This window comes from Symphalangus syndactylus, chromosome 13 (assembly GCF_028878055.3).
Source record: "Symphalangus syndactylus isolate Jambi chromosome 13, NHGRI_mSymSyn1-v2.1_pri, whole genome shotgun sequence".
Taxonomy (NCBI): domain Eukaryota; kingdom Metazoa; phylum Chordata; class Mammalia; order Primates; family Hylobatidae; genus Symphalangus; species Symphalangus syndactylus.
In genome coordinates, this window is record NC_072435.2 from 86,420,920 (window position 1) to 86,446,275 (window position 25,356).

At 34.4% G+C, this 25,356-nt stretch overlaps 1 protein-coding gene across 2 annotated transcripts in view; it reads right to left on the reverse strand.

Moving 5' to 3' along the window:
* Nucleotides 1-22,610, reverse strand: part of DCN (decorin) — a 38,630-nt gene extending 16,020 nt beyond the window's left edge. The window contains exons 1-3 of one of the 2 annotated variants that reach the window (XM_055238286.2): nt 22,358-22,610; nt 18,131-18,374; nt 4,435-4,547 (exon numbers count right to left, since the gene is read on the reverse strand). In XM_055238286.2, coding sequence (XP_055094261.1) covers nt 4,435-4,547; nt 18,131-18,341 — 324 coding nt within the window. In that variant the 5' untranslated portion in view covers nt 18,342-18,374; nt 22,358-22,610. Of the gene's footprint in view, nt 1-4,434; nt 4,548-18,130; nt 18,375-19,150; nt 19,372-22,357 lie in introns of those variants that run through there. The other variant, XM_055238287.2, reaches the window with a different exon arrangement.
* Between the last annotated feature and the right edge of the window lie 2,746 nt (nt 22,611-25,356).

Sequence of the window (25,356 nt, forward strand, 5' to 3'; positions counted from 1 at the left end):
AACCACATGGTTTTATTATTTCAAGCCACTTCATTAACTAATTATAAGGAACTTAAAATAACTTATTAAGGTCTAATTTTGCATTTTCAATTGTAGTATATGTTTTGCATATATGAGAATGTGGAGGGGCAAAAGGGGTCCTATAATAGGAAAGCGAGTATTTTTAGTCTCAGAAATGCAAGAGTGTTTTCTAAAGGTAATAGCTGATTAATTAATATATGTATATCCTCATATAGTTCACATTACTTGATGAATTAAAACTTCTTATTAAGTAATATAATCGTTTAATCCTGAAAGATGCATTGGTTAATTGATACACAATCCTAACACATTGCGATTAATAATCAAAAGTTCAAAAACTTGTGGGAGTTAAGGTCATAAAAAAATTGACATTAACAAACAAAAAATCAGGGAAAAGCCAGAGCCAGCTGAGTGGAGTGAGGTGACATATATCATTACAAGACATCCAAAATTGTGGATGCCTAATGAAAATCACAAAGGAGATATTCAATTCCTATCCATGGAGGAACATTTGGAAGTGTGATATAATTAAATGTATTAAACATGATCTGAAAAGTCTGTATTATGTTAAATGTTTTTAAAACCTGACTTTTAATATGATTTTTTTTCTCCAAAGCCGTTTATGTAGGTCTTACACTGTACCAAATATTGTTCTAAAGACTTTTTTGGTGACTGTTATATTTATAGGCAATTATTAGTGCACATACTCAAGCCAGAATTCTGAGTTTAGAACCTCAAGCTCCGGGTCCTACTTGGCCTGTGACTATGAGCATGTAACTTAACCGTTCTGTGCCCATTTAAAGGAGGTATCAAGTGTGACTACCTCATAGAATAGTTATAAGAATTAAATAAGTTAATGTATATAAGGTACTAAGAATAGTTACTAGTATATATAGTAACTGCTAAACAAGTGTTTGCTTTTTTTCAGTCTTTGACAATTTTTGCTGATTTTTAATTAAAAAAATTTTCCTTACTCAACTTATTAAGCTTCAATTCAAAGAAAATATATTAAATGTTGGCATTACCACACTTAATTTTCCATTATTTTATAGAACAATTATGTAGTTTTTCCCACTATATATAGGTATAAAATTACTCTTAGGCAACACGTACCACTCATAATGAAGCACATACAGGGAACATGATTCTGTTAAATTCTTTCTGTTTTAATCCTTGCTAAATTTCCATTTCTCTCCTTCCTTAGGTGTGGCTTTGCTAGGTGAAATTATGATGTTTATTTGCAAAATAACAAGGATAGAAAGGATCATGAATGAAAGAGTAAGAGAAAAATAGCTGTTTAACATCCTCTGAATGGTTGAAGGCTCTAATGAACTCTCTTTATTCATCTGATGTATACTTTGAAGTAGAAAGAAAGAGATTGTCAAGATGATGACTGCCTAAAAACATACTTAGAAGGAGTCTTGGGACAAGAAACAACACATTATTACAAATGCCAGATTTAATGAGAATGTCGTGGACACTAGATGTCACTTACTTAAGGATATAAAGGGTTTTTTAAAAAAGCATTCCAATTATACTTAAATGTACAGGAAGTTGAGATGACAGGAAGAAAGTTTCATCCTTTAAAAAAGTAGCTATAAGGCAAACTTATGCAAATAAAAGTTTTAAAAATATTTTAGTAATCTAAATTTAATAATATTCATTTTTTATGGTCTCCTTTTTAAACTTATGCCAACAGTTGCTTAAATAGTCATTGAAAACCTTGCTGGTTTCACCATCAGCTCATTCCCAGTGAAACCTTAAGGTGAAGTCAGGGAGTTGGTGAGTAAGGTTCTAATCAGCGGAAAGAGACCCAAAAGTCGGTACCTCCAGCTTGTCCTTATCCTCCATTGTTTCAGCTGTTTTTTTCACTCTAGCCAACTCGTATTTTTGTCTCTTATTTTGTTCTGCCTTTGCTTTCTTCTTGTACAGAAACTCCTTCAAACTTCTGCTGATCGTCTAAAACTCCTTCCTCGCATATTCTCTCAAAACTGTATCTGGTAATTGGATAAATAATGATGCCTAATTTTTTCTTATACTTGAAGTCCCTAACACTCACTACTCATATCATATTGTGCTTATATTGTTGGACACGTCAATAAATTGATCATAGCACTGTTTTATCTACCAATTTTTTTTTTTTTTTTGAGATGGATTCTCACTCTGTTGCCGGGGCTGCAGTGCAGTGGCACGATCTCGACTCACTGCAACCTCTCCCTCCCGGGTTCAAGCGATTCTCCTGCCTCAGACTCCCGAGTAGCTGGGACTACAGGAGCGTGCCACCATGCCCAGCTAATTATTTTCAGTAGAGACAGGGTTTCACCATGTTGGCCAGGATGGTCTTGATCTCTTAACCTTGTGATCCACCCGCCTTGACCTCCCAAAGTGCTGGGATTACAGGCGTGAGCCACCGCACCCAGCCTTTCTGCATTTTTTTAAATGGTTCCTTGTAGAGTCTTAAAATTTTAGAAAAAAAAATTTCTTCCTTTAAAAATATCTGGTATATTTTCTTCTAATGGCTAAATGTTTACTGCTTTTCCCATCTTGGCTATTGTAAAGTTTATAACTAAATGGTACCTTCATTATAGTAACTCTGTAATAATTATGACCAGTTGATTCTATTTTATATTATATTATTTCCCTTGTATCTATATTTTTTATTCTAATGTATATCAGATGATTTATATTTATACTTTACTAAGTAGTGCCTATTCTCATGATATATCCTCCTCAATTATTTTCTGTAATGACTAGAATAAATAAGTAGATAATGAAATTCGAGTTTGGTATGTTTATGCTCCCAACATTAAGAATATATTCCTATGACATTCCTTATACGAAGCTGTGAACTCTAATCTCCACAGGCAGGTAACAAATCATTAGGTAAGTCTCTCTATTTTCTGAAAATTCTGATTCTTTAAATTTTATTTTTAATGTTGAATAAAAATCTGCTTCTCTAAAACTTCTACTCACTAGGACGATTCTGTCATCTTGTAGTTGAAGCAAGTAAATACAATTCTTTTTCTTCAACATGGCCCTTCAAATATGCCACTAGTGACCCTCAACACTCAGTTTAGACATCCACATCTCCATCCACGGTGCCTCTGAGACCTAATTTCCAGATTCTTTATCTCGATGGTCATCCTTCTCTAGATGTTCTTTAATGCCTTTCTTAAAATGCCAAGAACCAGACTCAATGCTTCAGAGTGGTCTACCAGAATGGAAGTTGACACAGTGAGATTTCCAGAGTATATATTTTGGACATTGAAGTCTGGTTTATTTATATTCAATGTGCACTCATATTTTGATGGAAGTCCACATCACACTCATCCCACAGATAGAGAACTGGGCGAGAAAATGCATTTTATAGTGATTCTGGTGTTCTGTGTGAACAAACAATACATTTACTCTTACAGAAGGTTCTCTTAGCAAGGCTTACCTCTATTTTATTGGGTTGGTCATTTCCCTTGTATAGTATATTCTCTTCCAACTACCACAATATTCATTCTTTGCCCTTTTTTGGCCCTTCTTCATGTCCTGGGAAGCTGACCTCTGGGGAATGCATTAATCAAATGCCTTTGTCTTTTGGTCTGAAGTAGACACAACCACACGAGACACAGGCAGGAAATTAAGAGGTGGAACTACTCAGCTCTCCCATGGCTCTGAGACACTCAAATTCTTCTAGACCTTTGTGGGACTGGGTGCCTCACAGTGCCTTGCTGGGTTCCCATACCCCTTTGCAAATAGAGGTTTCAATAACGTCTCCTCCATGAAACCCCTTTGTGAGTGGCATCTCTTTTCTGATGAAATCCTGACTGATAGACTGAACATTATGATAAGGTAGAGAGATAAGAGAAAATCAAAATAAACATACAGATAAGGACACAGCAAGCATAATCCTAAAGATAAAGCAAGAAACATATATATGAAGATAGAATTATATTTCACTAAATGAAATATGAATAATTATCTTTTTTCACTTGATTCCAGTCTTCTAGACTTTAGAACATCATTCACACCTCTCTTAGAAAATGCATGAAAACAAACAAAAGAAACAAAGAAATAAAATAATACTAGGATCAATCCATTTTGTGTTTTTTCCCACTACTAAAATACAATTTAATTTGAAAGACAATTTTTATTCCTGAAAACATGAGAGGGAATTAAGATCTAAAGTATTTTTATGAAGAAAATACCTAAGATATATGGGGTATATGTAGAAAAAAAGTTGGGTAAATTGTTAGTGGTTAATAAATATGATGCTTTGCTTCCCTACCACTGCTAAAAAGGTGAAGTTAATAAACACTAATGTGCTTCTTTGTTGGTACATAGTACTCTTGGCCTTATCTAGGTGGTGTTTTGAAAAATACCTTGAGTCCTATCTTATTGTGATTTAAAAAAATTAGTTCTTACGTGAAGGTTCTTCAGGTTCTTAAAGTCTCCATCTTTGATTTCGGTTATTTTGTTGTTTTGCAGGTCTAGCAGAGTTGTGTCAGGGGGAAGATCCTTTGGCACTTTGTCCAGACCTAGCATAAGAGTAATAGGAGTGTGCGGTGAGCACAAAGGACATGTGGCTACAGAATCATGCAACATATATTTACCAAGAAATTAATGTTATGATGATCATTTTAACAGTAACAACGTATTTTTCTTCTTCTAAGAATTACATTCATTGTAGGGTAAAATTTTTGCTTTATCTTTTGCAACCAAAAAATGACTTTTTGTATTTAATAATAAACTCAACATGATATTTTCCTCATGGAATTACTCTTCTGCATTAGGGGAACATTTGTGTTGCATTAGGTTGTGGCTCAAATCTATACGTTTTACCTCTTTGTTGTTGTATTGAAAAGTAGTTATTTTGATAAGTAGTCAGCATGAGTGATTTGCAAATCTATACATTTTTACATAAATACCATGTCAATAATTACTCTAGCCAAATCATCAGTAATAAAGATCTTTTTGATAAACCTAACCCTGTCACAGATCTACAGTTAAAATCATATAAACATATAATCAACTTGTGGCAGGATCTTGAAAATTTATCCAACATTTTGGGATAACGTTTCTTTTAGTTTTCATTGGAATGCCAAAACAATATTCATTTCAGTTGATATTTTATGACCAATAGGTATATGGCTAGTTAGAATGAAATAAATTTGGTAGTATGACATATCTGAAATTAATTTTATGAAGCATTACTTTTGGACTTTAGATTTTGTTCTGACTGAATTATTGTTTTTAGTTTGTAAATGTAAACTCATTGAATTACCAAATGGTCCATGGTATTAAAAACATTTTAATAGTCATTCAGCTAGTCATATAAGGATGAACCAGAATTATACAAAAGGCAGTTATTTTGAATAAATCATCTTGAATCATAATAGAGAAAAATATTAAATAAGGCCTTTTGCCTTTCTTTTTTCATTGTTTCATATTGAAGTAGGACATTAAGTAAAAATTTGATATTCTATTAACTCAAATTAATGTGATCATTTCCGTATTTTAAGACTGTATAACATAAATCAGAAATATTTTTTAGCCTTTGTTAGAAGCAATCTCTCCATCATATCTGAAACTTGAAGTACTGAAGATTATTTTTTCATAAATTCAACAAGCCTTTATTGAATACCTCCTGGGCACCATGAATTTATTAGATCCTGGGAATATAGCAGGACCAAGGCAGGTATTACCCATGACTTCATAAAAATATAATTCAGTTTACTGTTTTCAATTAAAATAAAATTACTACAGGGTATAATAACTGCTATGTCGAGAAAATAACTTTTCAATTTTTTTTATGTAAACATACCTGTAAACCACCGTGGTAGCCATATTTTGACTGTCTTCATTTCTTCCATGAAAATTACAGAAAATATACCTGAAGCTACCTATTTCTGAGTCTTTTCCAAATAATTTTTTATTTATAATATCACTGCTCCATTAATAGTTGGGGTTGCGGGTGGAATCTTGTTCTTAATTCAGTGACCACCTATCTTTATAAATTTAAGTATCAAAATATAAGTAATTCTGAACTTACATAAATGTTACATAAATATATAACTCTTATAGACACAGCTCCCATAGAAATAACAAGAGTTAAGTGTTTTCAGTGATGAACAGTAAAATACCAGAACAGCTACCTTGTAGGAGGTTGTTTAATGACACTGTACAGTTGTAATTACCACCATTTTCAGAAATGTCAATTTGCTAATTTCATGCAATTAGGAATAGTAGACTTCTGCCAAATCTTTGATAATTAGTGTTCTCCAACCCAGAAAAGACAAACTTCTTTCCATTTGGAACGTAGTTACTACATTTTATCATTCCTTCTTGGACACCTTCATCAAAGTCCTAATTTCCACTTGGGCTTACTTTTATTCATTGGTGAATTTAAATTCTAGTGACTCTCATTTTGTTAATGGGAAACTGCAGATAAAATTTCAAATGTGTAGGGAAAGAATGATGTGTCTGGATGGCTGACACTTTTGATCATGTTGTCGTCCTAAAATTTTATAACACTAGGAATTACTTAAGGTAATTTATATACATCTTATTTCTAGAGATTCAGAAAAAAGGAATGCCATCCTCAGGATTCTAATTCTTGTAGTTTAGTTCTTGGAGAGCCATTTCAAAGATTAAAATTATAATTCTACAACCTGCTGCGAATTAGTAAATTTATGTTTATTGGGGGGATTTCACATATTAGTATTTTTTATTAATAATTTAGTTTTAGAGTTTATTTTTAAAAATGAAAATATGTTATTATTTACCTTACAATAACCCAATGAGATAGGCAAGGCAGTATGGTAATCTCATACTTTCAATTCTTTTAAAAAGTTTCATAACATGAACAAGCTTATCTAGTTAGGAATGACAAAATGTGAATTAGATGACAACTCTCCTGGCTTCCAGCATGACTTTCTTTTCTGGCATACCTATCTGTACCCCCTGAAATAATTGTTCTGATATCATCAGACCCAGTAATATGCTTTACCTGTAAGGGGTAGATAAGGCATTGGAGTGTTAACTAGCTTGCTCAAAGACAAGAGACAGAGCATAATGGAGAATTTACCCTAGTTATTATGGGTTCTCTGAATGTCACAAAGGGAAGGGCCCTTAAATGTCAGCTAGTCTATGGTTCCCAAATGCTGATTAGGTAGACTCTGTGATGAGGTTGTTAGCAATCTATATCAAAATAAAAAAACAATAAGAGCAGTGTGGTAAGTTTTAATGTAAATTATCTCATACACACACACACAGACACTCACACACAAACACACACACACACATTTCTGAGACCATCTGAGACCAGTTCCTGCCTTCACTTCCATTTCTACTTTTAAATACACCTTCTTTAAAAAATGATTATGATAGCAGATGGCAGGCTCTTCTTTTGTTAGGTTTGGTATAGACTTTAATGAGAAATTAACTTGTTCAACATTCAAAATTTTAATTATCCCAGAAATCAGAGAATTTTAAGCCAGTCTAATCTTCTCATTTCATAGGTAAGGAAACAGAAACCCAAAGAAGTTAAATAGCTTATCTAAGGTGCCTCATGGCTAAAGTAGATCAAGAACCAGGATAGTTAGAGTCCTCACTCCAGAACTATGGTTTTTTTGTTTGTTTGTTTTTTGTTTTTTTGTTTTTTTTGAGACAGAGTCTTGCTCTGTCGCTCAGCCTGGAATGCAGTGGCATCATCTCAGCTCACTTTAACCTCCACCTCCCGATTCAAGCGATTCTCCTGCCTCAGCCTCCCGAGTAGCTGAGACTACAGGCATTTCCCACCAATGCCTGGCTAATTTTTTGTATTTTTAGTAGAGATGGAGTTTCACTGTGTCAGCCAGGATGGTCTCGATCTCCTGACCTCATGATCCACCAGCCTCGGCCTCCCAAAGTGCTGGGATTACAGGTGTGAGCCACTGTGCCTGGCTGTGGTGTGCCATTTATGCATGTGATCATTGTGCATATTTTCTAATGCTGATCTACAGCTATTCCTTGAGCATATTATACTCATTCCTAGCTACTCATTTTTGTTCATGCAATGCATATTTTATGTAAAACTCCACTTATTCATTTATTTCTATCTCCATTCTAACAATCCCTTGAAGCATATCCGTTATCCCTCTCCTCTGTAATATTCATCCTGACCACCCCCGTGTAACAGTAATCTTGCACCTCTGAACTTCTTACAGGCTATAGATTTATAAGTTTAAACTATACTGTCCTGTATTTCAGGGTCTTTGTTTGTTTTGTTAGTTTATTTATTTTTTTCCTGAGTAAGGAGGACTAATTACGGTTTCACATCAGCATTTTGCTCTGGCTGCTTTGAAAACAAGAAGTGCCTTTCTGATTAATTAATTTTAAAGTCTATCTGCCTTGTTGTCCCATGATGAAAAGTTTATGAGTATGGCTTTGAGATCATTTCTGCCATGTTCTGTTATAACCATCTCCCTATAACCTGCTATCATAGGAGTTTTTATTTTCCTCAGAAGTATTAGGATACAACTGGTTATAATAATTATATTTTTTCCTGTTTCCGGGAATATTTTATAAATGAATGCTACTTACTATCAAATATGTCATCCCCATTATCTGCAACTGAAAATTGCTCTCACTTTCTTCAGTGTCTTTGCCATATTTGTGAAGCACCTTTTGTCACATACATATCTCAACAAGACTGATTTTTCTGTCTTACAGAGTGACTACTCCAGCAGTAAGAGTTTCTCTACATGGCATATATATCTCCTGGGAAAGGATCAATTAGAAGCTTCTAAATGAAGAAACAAATCCCCGTTCATAGATTTGCATTTTCGAAAACAAACAATTAATCCTGAATCTGATTGATCCTCTAAATTCCAAAGGAAAATGAAGAAATTGTGAATCTGTAGTGTAAAGGAGAGTTAGGAGATGTTTTAGCTGGGTGCTGTGGCTCTTGCCTCTAATTCCAGAACTTTGGGAAGCTCAGGCAGGTGGATTGCTTGAGCCTCTGAGTTCAAGACCAGCCTGGGCAACATAGCAAGACCCCATCTTTACAAAAAATTAGCTGAGCATGGTGGCACAAGCCTGTAGTCCCATCTACTCGGGAGGGAGGATCCCCTGAGCCCGGGGAGGTTGAGGCTACAGTGAGCTGTGATTGCACCACTGCACTCCAGCCGAGGCAACAGAGTGAGACCCTGTCTAAAAAACAAAACAAAACAAAACAAAACAAAAAAGTTATTTTTAAAAAAGCAATGTATGTACTTCATCTGGATCCTGACTCATATAAATGAGCTATAAACTATGGCTATTTGAGAGCTTTATTTTTCAGAGAAACATAGTGATATGTGTATTGTTAGATACAATCATATATCTGGAATTTGCTTCAAAATGATATGGAAGTGGATGGAGATAGAAAAATAGTGGCATTAGTTGACACTGGTTGAAGCTCTGTGGTGGGTACACAATGGGGTCATTTTATTATGTAGAGTTTTCATATTTAAACATGCTCCTATAACTTTTTTTATAAGATTGTTATGTGAATTTCAATTCTGGTTCCTCTTCTTGATCTTTAAGATTAGAAGACATATTGAGGCCGGGCGCGGTGGCTCACACCTGTAATCCCAGCACTTTGGGAAGCCGAGGCGGGTGGATCATGAGGTCAGGAGATCGAGACCATCCTGGCTAACACGGTGAAACCCATCTCTACTAAAAATACAAAAAATTAGCTGGGCGTGGTGGCAGGTGCCTGTAGTCCCAGCTGCTGGGGAGGCTGAGGCAGGAGAATGGCGTGAACCCGGGAGGCAGAGCTTGCAGTGAGCCGAGATCGTGCCACTGCACTCCAGCCTGGGTGACACAGCAAGATTCTGCCCCCCAAAAAAAAAACAAAAAAAAAATTAGAAGGCATATTGTTTAAACCCTCTGTCCTCAGTTTTCTTAAGTCTTTTACAGAATTTTTGTGAGAATTCAATAAGCTATGCTACAAAATAATCTCCTACCATAGTGCATAGCGGCGTATCAAGTATTGCTACCTATGATTATTATTAATAAGCAAAATAGAGGGTGTTGCTCTCACTATCTTTCTGATTATTCATCTGTAACTCTTTCTTTTCTGTACAATTAGAATGCATATTATCCTAGAGGCTGAAATCTGTTTTTCAGGTATGTCAAACACAAGGTGTTCATCTAAAGATCTTGGTCCTGAAATGTTTTTTTCTTGACAGTTATTTCCTGGTCTTTCTGCATTCATCATTGTTCCCATGAAGTTCAGGGCCTTTGGGGTGCTTGTCTACCAAGTTCAGGGCCTTTGGATAAGCCTTCAGTTTAGGAAGCACATGATCCCCAATGAGTAATTAGACTCCTCAAAAACTGCTCCTGGTCAATGTAACCCTATCTTAATGGTAGCAAATGCTACACTCTTTCGCAAATCTATAAAATATTACTCTTTGTACATCATTAGAGTCAGAATGGCTTGGGTTAAAATCAACTCGGCTATTAAGGAGAGATGACCGCAATCTGCAAGTTAGCATTCCTCAGGCTCCATTTCCTCATCTGAAAACACCAAGCCTGAAGTAAATTGTGGTAGAAATACACTAGGACTAGAGATTATTTTTGATAATTAAAAAATGCTTATTTGAACTAAACCTAATCTTCAAAAAATATAAAAACGGATAGTATTCTATGAAACAGTTATCCTACCTTAATTTTTTAAATTTTTAAATAAACAAATTTAAATTCTGCCTTTAACCATATCTGATTGTATTAGTTGCATGTGATTTTTAACTAAATAATTCCTATTGATACTGATGAATTTTATGGTTATTCATAAAATGATATAGAAAGTAAAATGTTAACATTTTAAATTATATGTATCAATTAGCCAGGTTCAATTTACGTCCAAAAAATGTTCCATAATGAAAACAAAGTCATCAAGATATGACTTAATACTTTTCTTACAATCTTAAGTAGAAGAATTAAGTAACTATGAAGTTAATTTGTAAATTAATTTAATTATAATTATTTAACATCTTAATGTAGTTTGTAATCATTAAATAATGACCTTCACGAGGGATACGTAATATCTGTGGGCTTTCTCTACGTAATACATAATTATGCTCAAACTTCTCATTAGAAATGTATATAAATCTAAGTAAATATGCAGATGATTATATTTTTCAAAGATGGCATATATTAAATTTTCTGTCCTGCATGCTTTTCTACAATATGCATTTGTCCCAATACCATTAGGAGGTAGCATCTAATTCCTCTCTCTTCCCTTTGAATTCAGGATGGCCTTGTGATGCCTCTAGGAATCAATAGACTGAAACACTATAACATTTGAGACAAGGTCAGAAAAGATTGTACAGCTGCTACCCACTTTTTCTGGGATGCCTGCTCTGGTACAGCCAGGGGCCATAGAAAAAAAGAGAGGCTGTCTGAGGCAATCCGGAGGATAGAACAGCCAAGCTTGTGGGCGACAGCGGCAGCAACTGTCAGTTATGGAAGTGAACAGGTGTCCAGCCCAGGCTAGCCTTCTTATGACTATAATCTCAGCTAACATTTGACTACAAATGCAAGAGTGACCCCAAGTGAGAACAGCCCTTCAGAGCCCTTCCCAAATTTTCCATAACTCAAGTCATGAGCAAATTAAATTATGTTTTTAAGCCACCATGTTTTGGGATGAAATTCATTCAGCTGCAGTAACAGGAGCATAGGGGTTCCCTACATTTATTTTTCATTGAGCAGCCTTTATTTAACGTAATTCTAAATTTTCCACTAAAACACACTATTTTCAAGGTAGCCTGGATTAGATATTTTCTCTCCCAGTTTTTGTAAGGAGCTTTATCTTCTTTAAAATCTAGTTATTTATTAAAGCAAATAAGACACTACTTAAGACATTACCAAAAAATCATTTCTGAATAAAGACTAGTAAGAAATAGACTTTTATTTTCTTCCCTTCTTTTGGTTGTCCCAGTGATGAACAGCATTGTTCTGCTAGCAAATGTCAGCAATCTGGTAAACATCATGTTGGACAAAGGCCAGGTCGTCTTAAAACATCATGCTTTTTTTCTGCCATGTGGCAGGAGTCCAAATTCTAAGATTTATTCTTATTGACTTTCAACAATTTTTTTTATAATTCTGTATTCAGCTTCATCATTGGGACATTGGTGGTGTACTTCAGTTTTTGGGCAAATGACCAAAATAATATTTAGGAGCTCCAGCCCCACCAAAAACTTTTCTGCTCAAGGCAGGCATGTTTCCCTTTTTCCATCTTAAAAATGGCAATCTGACTGTGTTATCAGTTAGACCAGGCTTCAGACATAGACGATTCTTCTCTTTAATTCTATTCTCTTTCCAGTCAAACTCAAGGAATTTCTAAGCTTCCTGGTTTTACAGTTGTCCTTAAAGGGAAGGAGCAGGGATGCACTGAGAAATCACTTCTGTTTCTCAATCAGACATGTTCCCTTCTCTTTTCAGCTTGCTAGAGTCAAGAATATTGTAGAATATTCATCCAAGCATTAATTCAAGAACCAAGCCATGCATATGTTCGTGTATTCATTCATCAATCATTGAGTGATGTTTAAAGAGTCTACAAAGTATAAGGCAGTTTGTTGTGTAGAGGCTGTACAAAGATAAATTATTGCAATACTTCATTTCTAGTGAAGAAAAAAATAAAATAGATATATAAAAAGATAAAAGATATTGTACAATCACAGATATGTATATATAATTGATTATTATAGAATAATCAAAGCAAATGTAGATTACAGTAAAAAAGGCAGAAGTAGGCAAGCTACAGAAGTTAAAGCAGTCCACAGACTAAGTCGAGAGTAACTGAGTCTTGAGTGTTACAGTATATGTGCTAAGGGCTTTCTCTTTTTATTAAGACTGAATTGCAGACTCATTTTTTTTTTTTTTTGAGGAACTATGTAATCTTTTTCCACTCTTTTGAAGGAGAAAAGTTAAGATTAGAGGGTCTCATGGTTTTCCTCTTTTACTCAGGGAATTGATATTTTAGCTAACCAATTCCCACCATATCCCCTGGAGCTAGGGATGTTCTTCCAAAGAAAAATGAATCACAGCTGCAGTCTCACGAAATGCCTTGATCCCACACAGCTGCCTCTCTCTCCCTCCTGGGGACCGAGAAGGAAACCAGGGCTATGTTAGTTGTCATTCAGGTCAAGGAGACAGACGCTCCCTTTGGCCTTCTTGACTCCCTCTCTTTCTCCTCTCCATCTTTAATCCCTTGATTCGGGAGACTTGTTTAACCAGGTCACATTGAGCATTACTCTTGCTTCATCTGAAGATCACCCATACTCCACTCCTACCCAATGTCAATTTAGGCAATCCAGTGGGCATACTTTGTGCACAGCCTCCTTCCCATATCACGTTTTGGAAACACCCTTTTGGTGCATTCGAAACTCTGAATGAGGAACACTTCACACCCCTGCTGCTGCAGAGACAGACATAAACGATAAAGGCAACTGAGCCTCTAGCATTCTGTCTGTTCCTCTGCAAAATAGTCCTAATTTATTTTTCTGGGTTGATTTCATGGGAGAAGTCTAATGGTTCATTTACCTCTTGTATAAGGTCTGCTTCTGGAAAACCAGTTTCCCCAGCCAAGCAAGAAGCTGTAGTACAATAGGTCCCAAGTGGTAACCTCTGACAAAATTTCTCACCAGTTCAAGAAAAATGATTATGAAGAAGAAGCAATTATATAATTTAAAAGGTTGTACTTTTTCTGATATTTTTAAAAATTAAAACATTATTTGCATTATAAGGTACATTATTAGAAATCAGTAGTTATTTGTAATGCTTCTATATGGCAAAATTAAATGTGTTTCATGTTCTGGCACCATTTCTAGAGGGTTAAGTGTGTGGGAGTATGAATCATTTATGATTATAAAATAGCCAAATGTTTCATTGTTCTCAAATCAAACAAACTCATTTTGTTCAAAGGAATATTGGTTTGGAGAACATTCAATTGCCTAGTAAATGCACAACTTTTTTTATTCTTGTCTATCTACATTTGGAGATGATGTGGCCCTCTTTAGAGAGGTGGAGAGAGATGGTACTATTTTGTCTCTAGCTTGACAACCCGTATACTTACTAGAGACTCTTAATAAGTCTCTAATAAGACTCTAAATAAGTCTCTAATAAGTATATGGCTTATTTTCACTGAGTATAATATGATATAATTTGAATTGAGAATAATAAGTCATTGAGAGTCTCTAATGAGTATATGGCCTATACCTATTATTCTCATTAATACATAAAAATAAAAGGAACTATCAGAAACAGCCTCATGTTCTTAGCCAACTTTGCCTGAAATGGTAAGTGAAATGTAAGTTACTATAATAAGTATTTGTACATATATTTTTCTATTCTTACCCAGTGAAATAAGATATATTTCCATTTTTCAAATAAGGAAACAAAATTTTGAAAGTTTCAAGGTTACAGGTAGTAAACGGCAAAGCAGAATTTGAGGCCAGAGGTGCTTAACTGCACAGCCCAAGTTCTTTCCACTATCAAATTGTTTTAAGAGGCATTTCAACTCTTCTGAAATTTGTTTATAAGAAATATGTCAAGAATTATTATTTTAATTTCGGAGACTAGTCAAAAGTCAATGCTTGTTCTTATTTGACTTGTCAGGAGTGATTTGTATTTCAGTAATGAGGTGTTAAGTCCATACCAAATTATACTACCTGGTGACACTTGATCCAAAGATGAATGGCTCAGCCAAAGAGTACCTAAGTAAGGAAAGCTGTCTTCCTTCAGGATGCCAAACGTATAAAATAGAAAATCCAATCAAAATCAGAACATTTTAAAATTTTTTGGTTTTTAGAAGAATGAGTTACATTGTGGATTTATTATTATAAAGTAACCGAAAGACTTCTGAATTTGCTAACTCTACATTTATTTTTAATACTGCTTTTTGAAATAAATGCTATAATTAAGAGGGAACTGGTTTATTTCTTAACATGATAGATAAAAGAAGACAAGATATGGGTCTCATAAAACTGTGGTTCCAATTACAAGGTAAGCTGCAACAGGTTCAACAAAACAATTTGGCCAATATCTATGAGGAATTCATGTTTACTGTCTCAATCCCTCATCCTCTAAAAAAAAAAAAAAAAAAAAAAAAAAAAGCACATTTTAATACTCCTGTGATAAATTAGAACTAGGGACTAAAACAGTCCATGCATTTTTCCAGAGGCATCAAATTACCCTGCAGAGTAATTACATAATTTTAATTTCATAGGTTTTTACTTCTTAGCTTTGAAAGAATTGTTTAAAATTTTGATGTTGTTTAACTTTGCCAAGAATATTTCTCAGTGGTAAAAAGTAGTCAAACATTTTGATTTAAAAAGTTTATTTGTATTAAACATTATTTCGATAATAAGATGACAAAGGACTTTTGTCCTTCAACACTGTAGCTTCTCTCTGCTCATTAAGTGTCTGCTGAGGATAATCCATCAAGGATAATCCTGAAGACAATGTTAGTCTTTGATACAGATAAGCATTAACATTTGCCATCCCCAACTGCATTGCATTTATTTTCTTTATTACAATAATTCAAGCTTCATGCTTAGATCACTAGAGGACATAACAAATTAAAAAATCAACTATATTGCATTTACAATGAATGAGGTGGTCCATTTCTCCTGCTTTCTTTCTTTTTTTCTTCATGTGTTACTGCATATAATCATCATATAATTTTAAAACTGCATGAAGCTGCTACTATGACCCGGGTACCTCACACAATTAATAGGATTTCTAAGACTGTGATTTTTCTGCAGATGGAGATGTCAAGGCTCTCAACAGCTTGCCAGCATCATAAAGTAAGGAAGAGTTAGATAATAGTTAAAAACATGAAATGAGTTCATTTGTTTTATTTAAAGTCAAGTGAATTTCACTTCCCTTTAAGAAATGTATTTTCTTAGAGATATCTGATTAAAACTTTTATAATATATTTAAATATTCATCTGTAAATTTTAAAATATTGAAAATACCTTGCATGAGACCACTGCTCATTGGAACTTAGTTCTCTTAGTTAAATATGGTTTTAAAAACAAATTATTTTTATAATTTTAGCTACTTCCTTAGTATATGAGTCAGTAAACCTAGTTATAATAAAGGAATGATGTACACTTTGAGCTCCTAGAAAAAAGATAACATGTAGAAAACTTTCTCATCTGAAAACAAAACAAAATAAACAAAACAATATCAACAGCAACAACAAAACTATCATAAAGATCCCAAGTCAGTGAACTTGCTGTTTCCTAAGACTACATTTTGTTGTTGTTGTTTCGCTTTGAACAATTGACTTATGCCTTTTTACATAACACAGAATTGGAAAACTGGCCCAATGCTTTCATCAGGGTCAAGCTTTATGAGCTATTTTTCATGGAAGCAAAGGCAAACTATATTTACGAAAAAATAAAACTTCACTAAAGTGACTGGCCAACTCTTCTTTCCTTAAAAATATCAACCCTTCATTTTTGATAATATATGTAGCGAGAGAAATAATAAATTCTTTTAACTTTTTCTCAGAGGCAAAGTGAAATTTAACCAGCATCACATTTTTGGGGAACTTCACCACTTTAGTAACTTCAGAAAAGATTATCCTGTGTATATCCATCAAATGGTGATTTCTTCAGATTTTTTTCAACCCTGTTATTTTCCTGCCCAAGACAATAATGCAGGTCATGTCTAGATGCTTATAAAGTTTCTGAAGAGTAATCCAATCTCCCCTGTGGTGAATACACAATTCAAAAAGTAATAGTCACCACCACTAGAACATAAGATCCACAAGAACTGGGGCCATATTTGTCTTCCTCATCCTTTCCTCCCCATGCCTAGAGCAGAGCTCATCCATGATGGGTTCCCAATATAGCTTCTGAATGAGTGAACAAATGGATCCATTGGAATTATCCCGTGGCCTTTTGAAAGCCTTTATATAACATTTGTATTTGGGTTTTAAATGGCTATACCATATATGTGTTGAAGAAGCTATTTCAAGTGTTTTTCAGTTGTTACTACTGAATATACTTTATGTTTTTTCTGGGTTCCTATAGGTAGTTTATTCCAATTGTAGAAGCTGCATTTTTCTTCTGCAAACTACTGCTAGAAAGCATGTTCTGAGTAAATATAGGACTTCTCAAAGAAGTGCCTGATCATAGTATGGGATTTCCTCCAGAAGGAAGTACACATGGTGGAATCATGATATAAAGATTTTTTTTTTTTCTTTTCATCTCCAATAAGAAAATACACCCCTTCAAAAGGAGGAATGTGAACCAGCTGCCATGTAAACTGAGTTCATTCCCCTTTGGCCCATCCACTGAGCTTCAATCTTTCTGGAGATTTATCTTCTAAGTGTAATGCTCTTGGAATTTCCAGACCACATTTTTCTGAAAAGATGATAAATCAAACTGTCTTTAGCGTGTTAGGCTAAAGATATATGTAACACAATTATATTGAATATTTACACCATACCTTAGTGATAAATATTTCCTTTGAAACTTTCTAAAGAATATAAGCAGCTGGATTACAAAATGTCAAAAGTAAAGACAAAACTAAGACTCAGAGATTAAGGGAGTATTTTGATACTTGAAAGATAAATTTTGTCATAAAATTTGACGTGTTTTGCTTTTGATAACTGCATATTTTACAATTTAGTAGTGTTGAAACTCTGTTGTCTGGGCTAAGTGAACAGTAGAGAGACTGACCTGATTTTCTTAATATCTAATATTTTATAAAAGCACATTATAGAATTAAGATTAAACCATTACTCTGAAATTTTAGAATATAAGACTTTTTTTGTTCAAAATTTTATTTTGTAGAGGGATATGAAGCTCAGAAATATTTTTTTAAATGATTTGTCCAAGATTGCAAAGTAATGGAGGAAAAAAGGAAGAGGGACAGAGAGGGAGAGAGAGACAGAGAGAGAGAGAGAACCACAACGCTACTTTCCTTTCTATCCTGTTCTGCTTCCTTTACTCCTCATTAGGTGGCACTGTCTCTCACATTTAGAGAGATTAAAACTGAAAATGAATGCTAAACTCTCAGAGTTGCCATTCCCAAGAATAAAACAAGTAAGGTAGGCAGAGAGAAACCGCATCCCACTCACCCAAATCAGAACACTGGACCACTCGAAGATGGCATTGACAGCGGAAGGGGCACACTGGGCCTAGCGGGGGCTCGAAGTCGCCGTCATCAGGAACTTCTGGGCCTATCCCAGAAGCCTCATCTTCTAGCATAAAGTCAAATAAGCCTCTCTGTTGAAACGGTCCGGCCCAGGAAACTTGTGCAAGCAGAAGGAGGATGATAGTGGCCTTCATGATTTATCTCATGTATTTTCACAACCAGGGAAACTAGGAAACAAATGAGAGATTTAAGAAGAGTAGCACTGTCTAATCTGTGTGTTGTTTCTTATATAATATGCCACAATAGAGTGAGCACAGAGAAAAGGTGCAAAATAATATTTAAATTGTTATCAGGAAGCAGAGCATTAAAAATGTATTGAAAGATGATCAAGTACATTATAGTATCATTTGCACAGCTATTTACTTAGGATGAGAAATCTGAATATTATTTAAATCTGCTTGTTTGAATTTTGGGTCTAAACTAAGATGATATACTATATATTCAAATCGTTTGCAAAATTGTCATGATAATAAATCATGTTGGACTTTTCAATGCTCACTTAACACATGGTCAGATAAAATTATCTCTATCCACATAGGAGATCTCCAATTTCTGCTTCAGAAATATCTCTGGAAGCCAGTCACATCTCTCCATCCTACCACAATTATTTTGGTCCAGGCCCTTCTCATCTATCCCTAAACTACTACAAGAGCTTCCAATTCATCTCTGCCTTGCATGTTTCCTCTATTTCAGTCCATCTTCCACTTTGCTGCCTGAGTCATCTTCTAAAAATTCAATTTTATCTTATTAATTTCTACTACAAACCATTTATTAACTTCCTATGGCTTATCAATACTGTCCACAGTCCCTGTGCTGTATGTCAGACCACTCATAAATTGGTATGAATTAATCGCTCTAGCCACATTCCTTTTCATTGTCACTCCATTCCGAGTCCTCGCCTGAACCCTGACAATCAAAGCTACTTGCCACGTAGAATACCGACCTTGCAAGAGTGTTGTAAAGATTAAATGAGATAGTGGGCTTCTCTTCTGTGTCCCCTGGCTCATCCAGGCAGGATGCTGCTTTCTCCCTCTTCTCTGCTCCCAAAACACGTTGCTCTTACCTCTTTTAAAGAACTTATCACATTATATTGCAATTTGTTTTGCGTGCTTGGTCTGTCCCTCACTAGACGATGTACTCCTTTAGGGCGTGTCTTATTATTCCTTGTTCTGTACCCGGGCCTTGCACAATATTTTGCACACAAATGACTCAATTGACCATCACTTTATTGACAAGACAATTTATTCCATTTGTTCCAAGCAATCAGTCCGATTTTTTAAAACACAAAATTAGCTTTTTCTCAATATCGAATTTCTGATAAAAAAAAAGCAGATTGAAAACCTCAACTTGGTATAAGCAAGATTGGCTTTAAAAAATAAATCAATTTCCTAGTTTCTCAAACATTATTTTTAATAAGCTAATAAACACATATGGAAAATTCTAACTGATTTTTATATGATGTATGTATGATCTCATTTTGCTAACAGGGCATTTTGTAAAAAACCAATTGTTGTTTTGATAAATGTATTCCATGTTTATCCATTCATTCCACAAGCACGAATCTATGTTGTTAAATCAACTGAAGTGCACTAAATAAATCTGAGTGACAAAATTTTAATAAATCTGAATAACAAAAGGTACTTGATTATATAGCAACAAAGTCATTTGGGAGACGAAATATTTTTTAAATTCCATTGAAACTATTCTGATATCTCCAAAGCATAACAGATATTTAGTCCCATCATCTCTACCTTGAATTTTACACTTAGACGAATCCATATTAAAGCTGTACGTTGGTAAGTAGAATTTTAGAGCTGTTTTGAGTCATTATCCAATTTTAACATAGTTTTTTAAAAAAAGAAGAAAGAAAAAGAAAGAAAGAAAGAAAGAAAGAAAGAGAAAGAGAGAAGAGAAGAGAAAAGAAAGATCTTCGTATGTTCCAACCTTAAGGTATCTTCTGGGAATTTTTGCCTAGATTCTCTAGAGAAGAAACAAATGTTTTTCAGTTTCTTACATGTTTGTTCTTAGTTTATATTTACCACTGATATGTGTCTAAGGCAGCACATGTTGAATACAGGCTTGTGGCTTTTCATTTAACAAAATATCATAAAGATTATTATTCACACTGCCACTTTAAGTTCAACATTAAGCTTCTTCTAGCAGCCCACTCCCATTCAGTTACTGAGTATCCCTTTAAGAGAAGACTCTTGTTTTGGCAGCCTGTTCCTTTGGATTGTATCTGAGGGAGTGGTTTCGTATCTGTTTCCCATTAAAAATGCAATGTTTATGGTTTACCACAAGCTTGCTAGCCTTGCATATTTAATGTCTTACAAGTTTAAAAGAAAAATGAAGCAAAGTAATTGCAGATTTAATAAATAGCAACGACAGTTAATGCAGATGTCGCTTTGTAATCTTTTCTCCAGAGCAGAACATGCCTGGTTGTTTCACTAACAACCCGCAAAAGAAAATGTTGAGTATTAGCTGAGAGAAATAGTATTATAATTTATGTTTGTTTACTCCTGTTAAAATGGTACAAATGCTCCAAACAATATTCTTTTTGATTGAAGCCGAATATAGACAAGCAGCTTATAACTTCAATCACCGATTTTTATTTCACTTTCATTTGCTCGTATGTGTGCGTGTGTATGTGCATGTGTGTGAGAGTGTATGTGTGTGCATATGTGTGTGACAGAGAGAGAGTGTATGTGTGTGTGTGCATTTAACCCTGACTGTACTGTGAAAAAATAATTGCATGTCCAGAAACTGTGCAAAATCTTCCATAAAATCATCTGTTTTAAATTAGTGTCATGGTACTTGAAGACCCAGCATCTTAAAACATTTAATGTGGGCTGTCAATACTGATAATTCCTTTAGTCATTTCCTTCTTTCCTTAATTAATCAGAAATATAAAGAGCAAAGTGCAGCTGTCCAAGTAGTAATGAAAGAGATTGTTATTGAGATGATACGCTGTTTAAATTTTATTGAAACTGTTTTAAGTAGTCTGAAAATGCATGACACTGTCCAAGATGCTAATTACTAACGTAATATCACTACTCCACTGAAGCTAGTTGCCATAGTTTACAAATGTTCTACCAAAAATAATAATTTCTGGTTCCTAAAACTACTTAAACCCATTAAATGAACTATATCATTCAGATCAACATTTGCATTATGTCATCTATGCCTTTGGTGTCGCTTTCAAAGTCAAAATTTAACCCTCAAGAGATAAGTGAAGCTATAAATGCAAAACAAAATTAAAATCCTACAGCACTAGATGATTATAAACTTCAATAATAATATATGTAATTTAAAAATAAAGAATAAAAGTAGCATTTATCCACAAACAAGGGTTACTATAGGAGGCATTTGGCTCTTTTCTGGTTAGAAACAGCAACAGGAAAAAAAAAAAGCCACAGGTATTTACATCACTGGGAGCCCACTTAACTAGTGGTCACTGTGTTACCCTGTTCTGAAATTAGAAAATTAACCCACATCCTCATTTTATGGTGAATGTATCTTAAAATTTCACTTGCAGTGAAGATACTGACTGGGACACTTTACATTTAAGAAATTATACAGCTTTTTTAGTATCTTAGGCATTTATTAACATAAATATTTTCAATGTTTATTTTCATTTCTCTGGTGATAATTTCTATTCATTTCTGGGGTTGAAGAAATATACATTAGGTATCTTCAGCTAATCACCAAAGTTCAGTTCTTCTGGGCTTTTAAAAGTTCTTAAAGCAATAAAAAATTCAGGAGAAAAATACATTTTTAAATATATAGCTCAATTACAGATATGCTACTTTAGAATACTTTTCAGTTACCACCTCTTAAAGAGCTAAACATTCATTAATACAAACACAAAAACATTAATATAGAGAGTCGTGGTGTTAGGTTACAGTTTTTTGAGAAGCATCTTTGCAAAAACAGAAGAGAAAGAAATAAAACAATGCATTCAATCATTTTATCAAATATTTAACTTCTGTTTTCAAATAATACTTGTTTAAAATTTTGCATAAAAACTATAAAAGTTTAACAGTTTTTTTTTTCCTTTTCTTTTTCTCACCAAATAATCCCTTTTGCTCTCAACTTGACCGAAGTTTTATTAGTCTGTAGCAGAGTTCAGGACAATTATTGAAAACCATACCTTTTAATCCAGGAATTTGCCACAGGAGCCCTCAAAGCTGAGATGTAATTACACTAAATATTCAGCCCAAGTGAAAGAGTTTGCAGGTGTGGAAAAGAGGAGGGGGTAGGTGCTGCTCTGTGACTGTCACTAGGTTGAAAATCTCCTGCTTCTACTCCATAGCACAGTTAAAAAATAAGGTTTCCCTCAATGAACACAATCCGGCTGACACCCACATTAGATCATATGGTAATGATATGTCTCTTGTATTGTAGCCAGAAACTTTATCGGCCTTTTTTTTCCTCCCATTTGCTTTATTCTTTTTGCATCTGCTTAAGATTCTAAACTGCTTATGTAGTATAGTGGAGCAACTTGATTTGAAATTTGTCTTATTGTAGATTCATTTCCCTAAGATATTGTAACTAAAGGGTTTGTTTCCCCACCCCCCATCTCATTTCATTCTCCACCCTTTCTAGCCTTGTTTACAAGTAGCATTTATTAGACTTCCAAAATGACATTTTTTTTCTTGCTTTCAGGATGTGTAAGTCCAGAAAAATGGAATGAAATTAATCTTGTAGTTGTTTTAAATGTGGACTGCAAAAATAAATGAGTAGCCTTATGTGAAACTACTCATTCGGATTCTTACTTGCCTTGGAATGTTTGTGTAAATTCAAGCACTATGCTGTGGAGTTTTTCTGCATATTTTGGACATATTTCTAAAGTGTCCTGAAAGAAAGTCATGGTTTTATATGAAAAGTATGTCATCTATCACTTTCATTAATCATAGTTTAAAATCTTTCTCATTGTCCACCAGTTTTTAAATAAAATACATAGATAACCTGTAGTTGATCACAACATAGTTTCATCATCTATATATGAAAAATTTGATTTTCATAGATTGTACTTTTATGTAAACTAGAACTTTGAAAAGGCAATAGAGTCTATGTGTCTTTCCAAATTTCAGTAAATGAAAAGAAAAAAAGTGCAACTACAAGGAAAGGTATTTATTTAGCCACTGGAAATATTTTTGAGCTTTTATAATTCCCTTGCTGGATCTGTTAGTTGTCTCTGTGTAGGTCTCTGTGTTTTGACTTGTATCATTATGCTCTGGCCCCTAGGCTGTTACCAGGTGGAAACTGGAAATCAACAGCTGTGAAACACGAGAGGATCCCCCTCCCCTCCTCCAGCCTCCTTCCTTCCCTCCTCCAGCCATCAAAGTATATTCTTCCACAGTAAATATTCTTTTTCCTCAATAAAACTTAGAGAAATTAAATTCTCGAGTGGTATCTAAGGAGGGGGAGGGGTGCTACCACGTTATAGTTTGCCTTATTTCCCAAGCCCAGCCTCCCAGATAAACAATTTACCCTACTCTGCATCTCCTTAACATTTAATAACCACATATCTAGTTATTCTGATAGTTTAGACAAAGGCAAGCACTATTGTCCCTGGACATTGGTGCAAAAGTCCATGATCCCCTTTACTTGGAATTTATTAATTTCCTTTCTGAACTCTCCTTATATGGCATTTATCTCTTTTTGATGACATATAATCACTCCTGCCTCACATAATAATTATTTATGTACGTGTCTTACTCCAAGGGAGGAATGACATTGTGTTCATATTTGTAGAATCCCTGCACCCGAAATAGCCATGGTATATACTAAGTTACCAAGACACATTTGCTAAATTAGTAAAGACAATCAAATGATTGGCTATGGACTGTACCCGGACTGGTGTTTTGCCCCAATCCTAGCTTACTGTTTATCAAAACCTAACCCTACTAAAGTGTATATGACAAATTATGGCAATCATTATTACAAGACAGAGAGAAAAGAAAGTATTAAACAAAAAGTAGAAGAAGAAAAATGAGGAGGAGGAGAAAAAAAGACATAATGCCTTTTTATGCAGATAATTTTACTTTTATAAAAGCAGAACCATTATGGTTAAGATTTAGATCTGTTCCTTCCCGCCGATAGTAAGCTGTATGAACTCAGGCAACTTACTTAACCTCTCTGAATTTCAGTTTCCATATCTGAAAAACAGATACAAATTCTTACCTAACTCATAGTGTTGGAGTGGAGATTAAATAAGGCAATATATATAAAACACTTAACTCAGAACTTAATCCTTATAAGTGAAAATCTCCATAAATGCAAGCTTTTATTATGTTTTGACATATATTTCAAAACAATCCTTTGAGTTAGACAAGATAAGTCACATTTACTATTTCTGTTTTACAAATGAGAAAATTAAAGCCCAGTGACTTGCCCAAGTTCACAGAGCTGGCAAGAAACAAAGCAGAAACTAATATCCAGGTCTTCTCACACCTAATCCAGTTTTCATTACTAAACTATACTAAACTATAATATATCTTAAGAAAGAGCAAGAAAACTCTTACTGTATAGAAAATTAATTATCAACGTTTTGAGATAACATCTTTTCAGACTATTTTACAAACCATGACCAAGTTACAATGCTTTTAAAACTTTATTTAATTTGTTCAGGAACAAATAAAAATTTTCTTTTTGTTGTTGTCGTTTGGAAAGAAACTCACCTCCAAAATCTCAAGCATTGTACCAAACATCATCATATTTAAAAGCTGCATCTTTAATCACAAGTTACATCTATTATACACAAGTTATACTCATTTTTCAGTAGAAGAAACCATGTCCCAACAAAGTCATATGCAGTTAAGTCACCAAAAGGTCATGACACTATGACCAGAAACCAGGCCTCTTGCAATCCAACATGAAATGAAACAATTTTAAGGCTAGAAACAGCACTGTGCACGATTGCTTAAACTCATTCTGGCTTGGAATGTTTGGGGTAGGATTCCCTGAATCCCTGGCTGACATATAGATATGTGAAATATTCCAATTCAGAGCACATCCCACATCTACTGTTAAACTACTTAAACTTTGATTTCTACTGACAGCCCACTAGCTAACAGGGTTAACTGTATTCTGCACATTATCAAAGTTCATTTCAGGGCCATTCTCTCTCACTGACATCACATACAA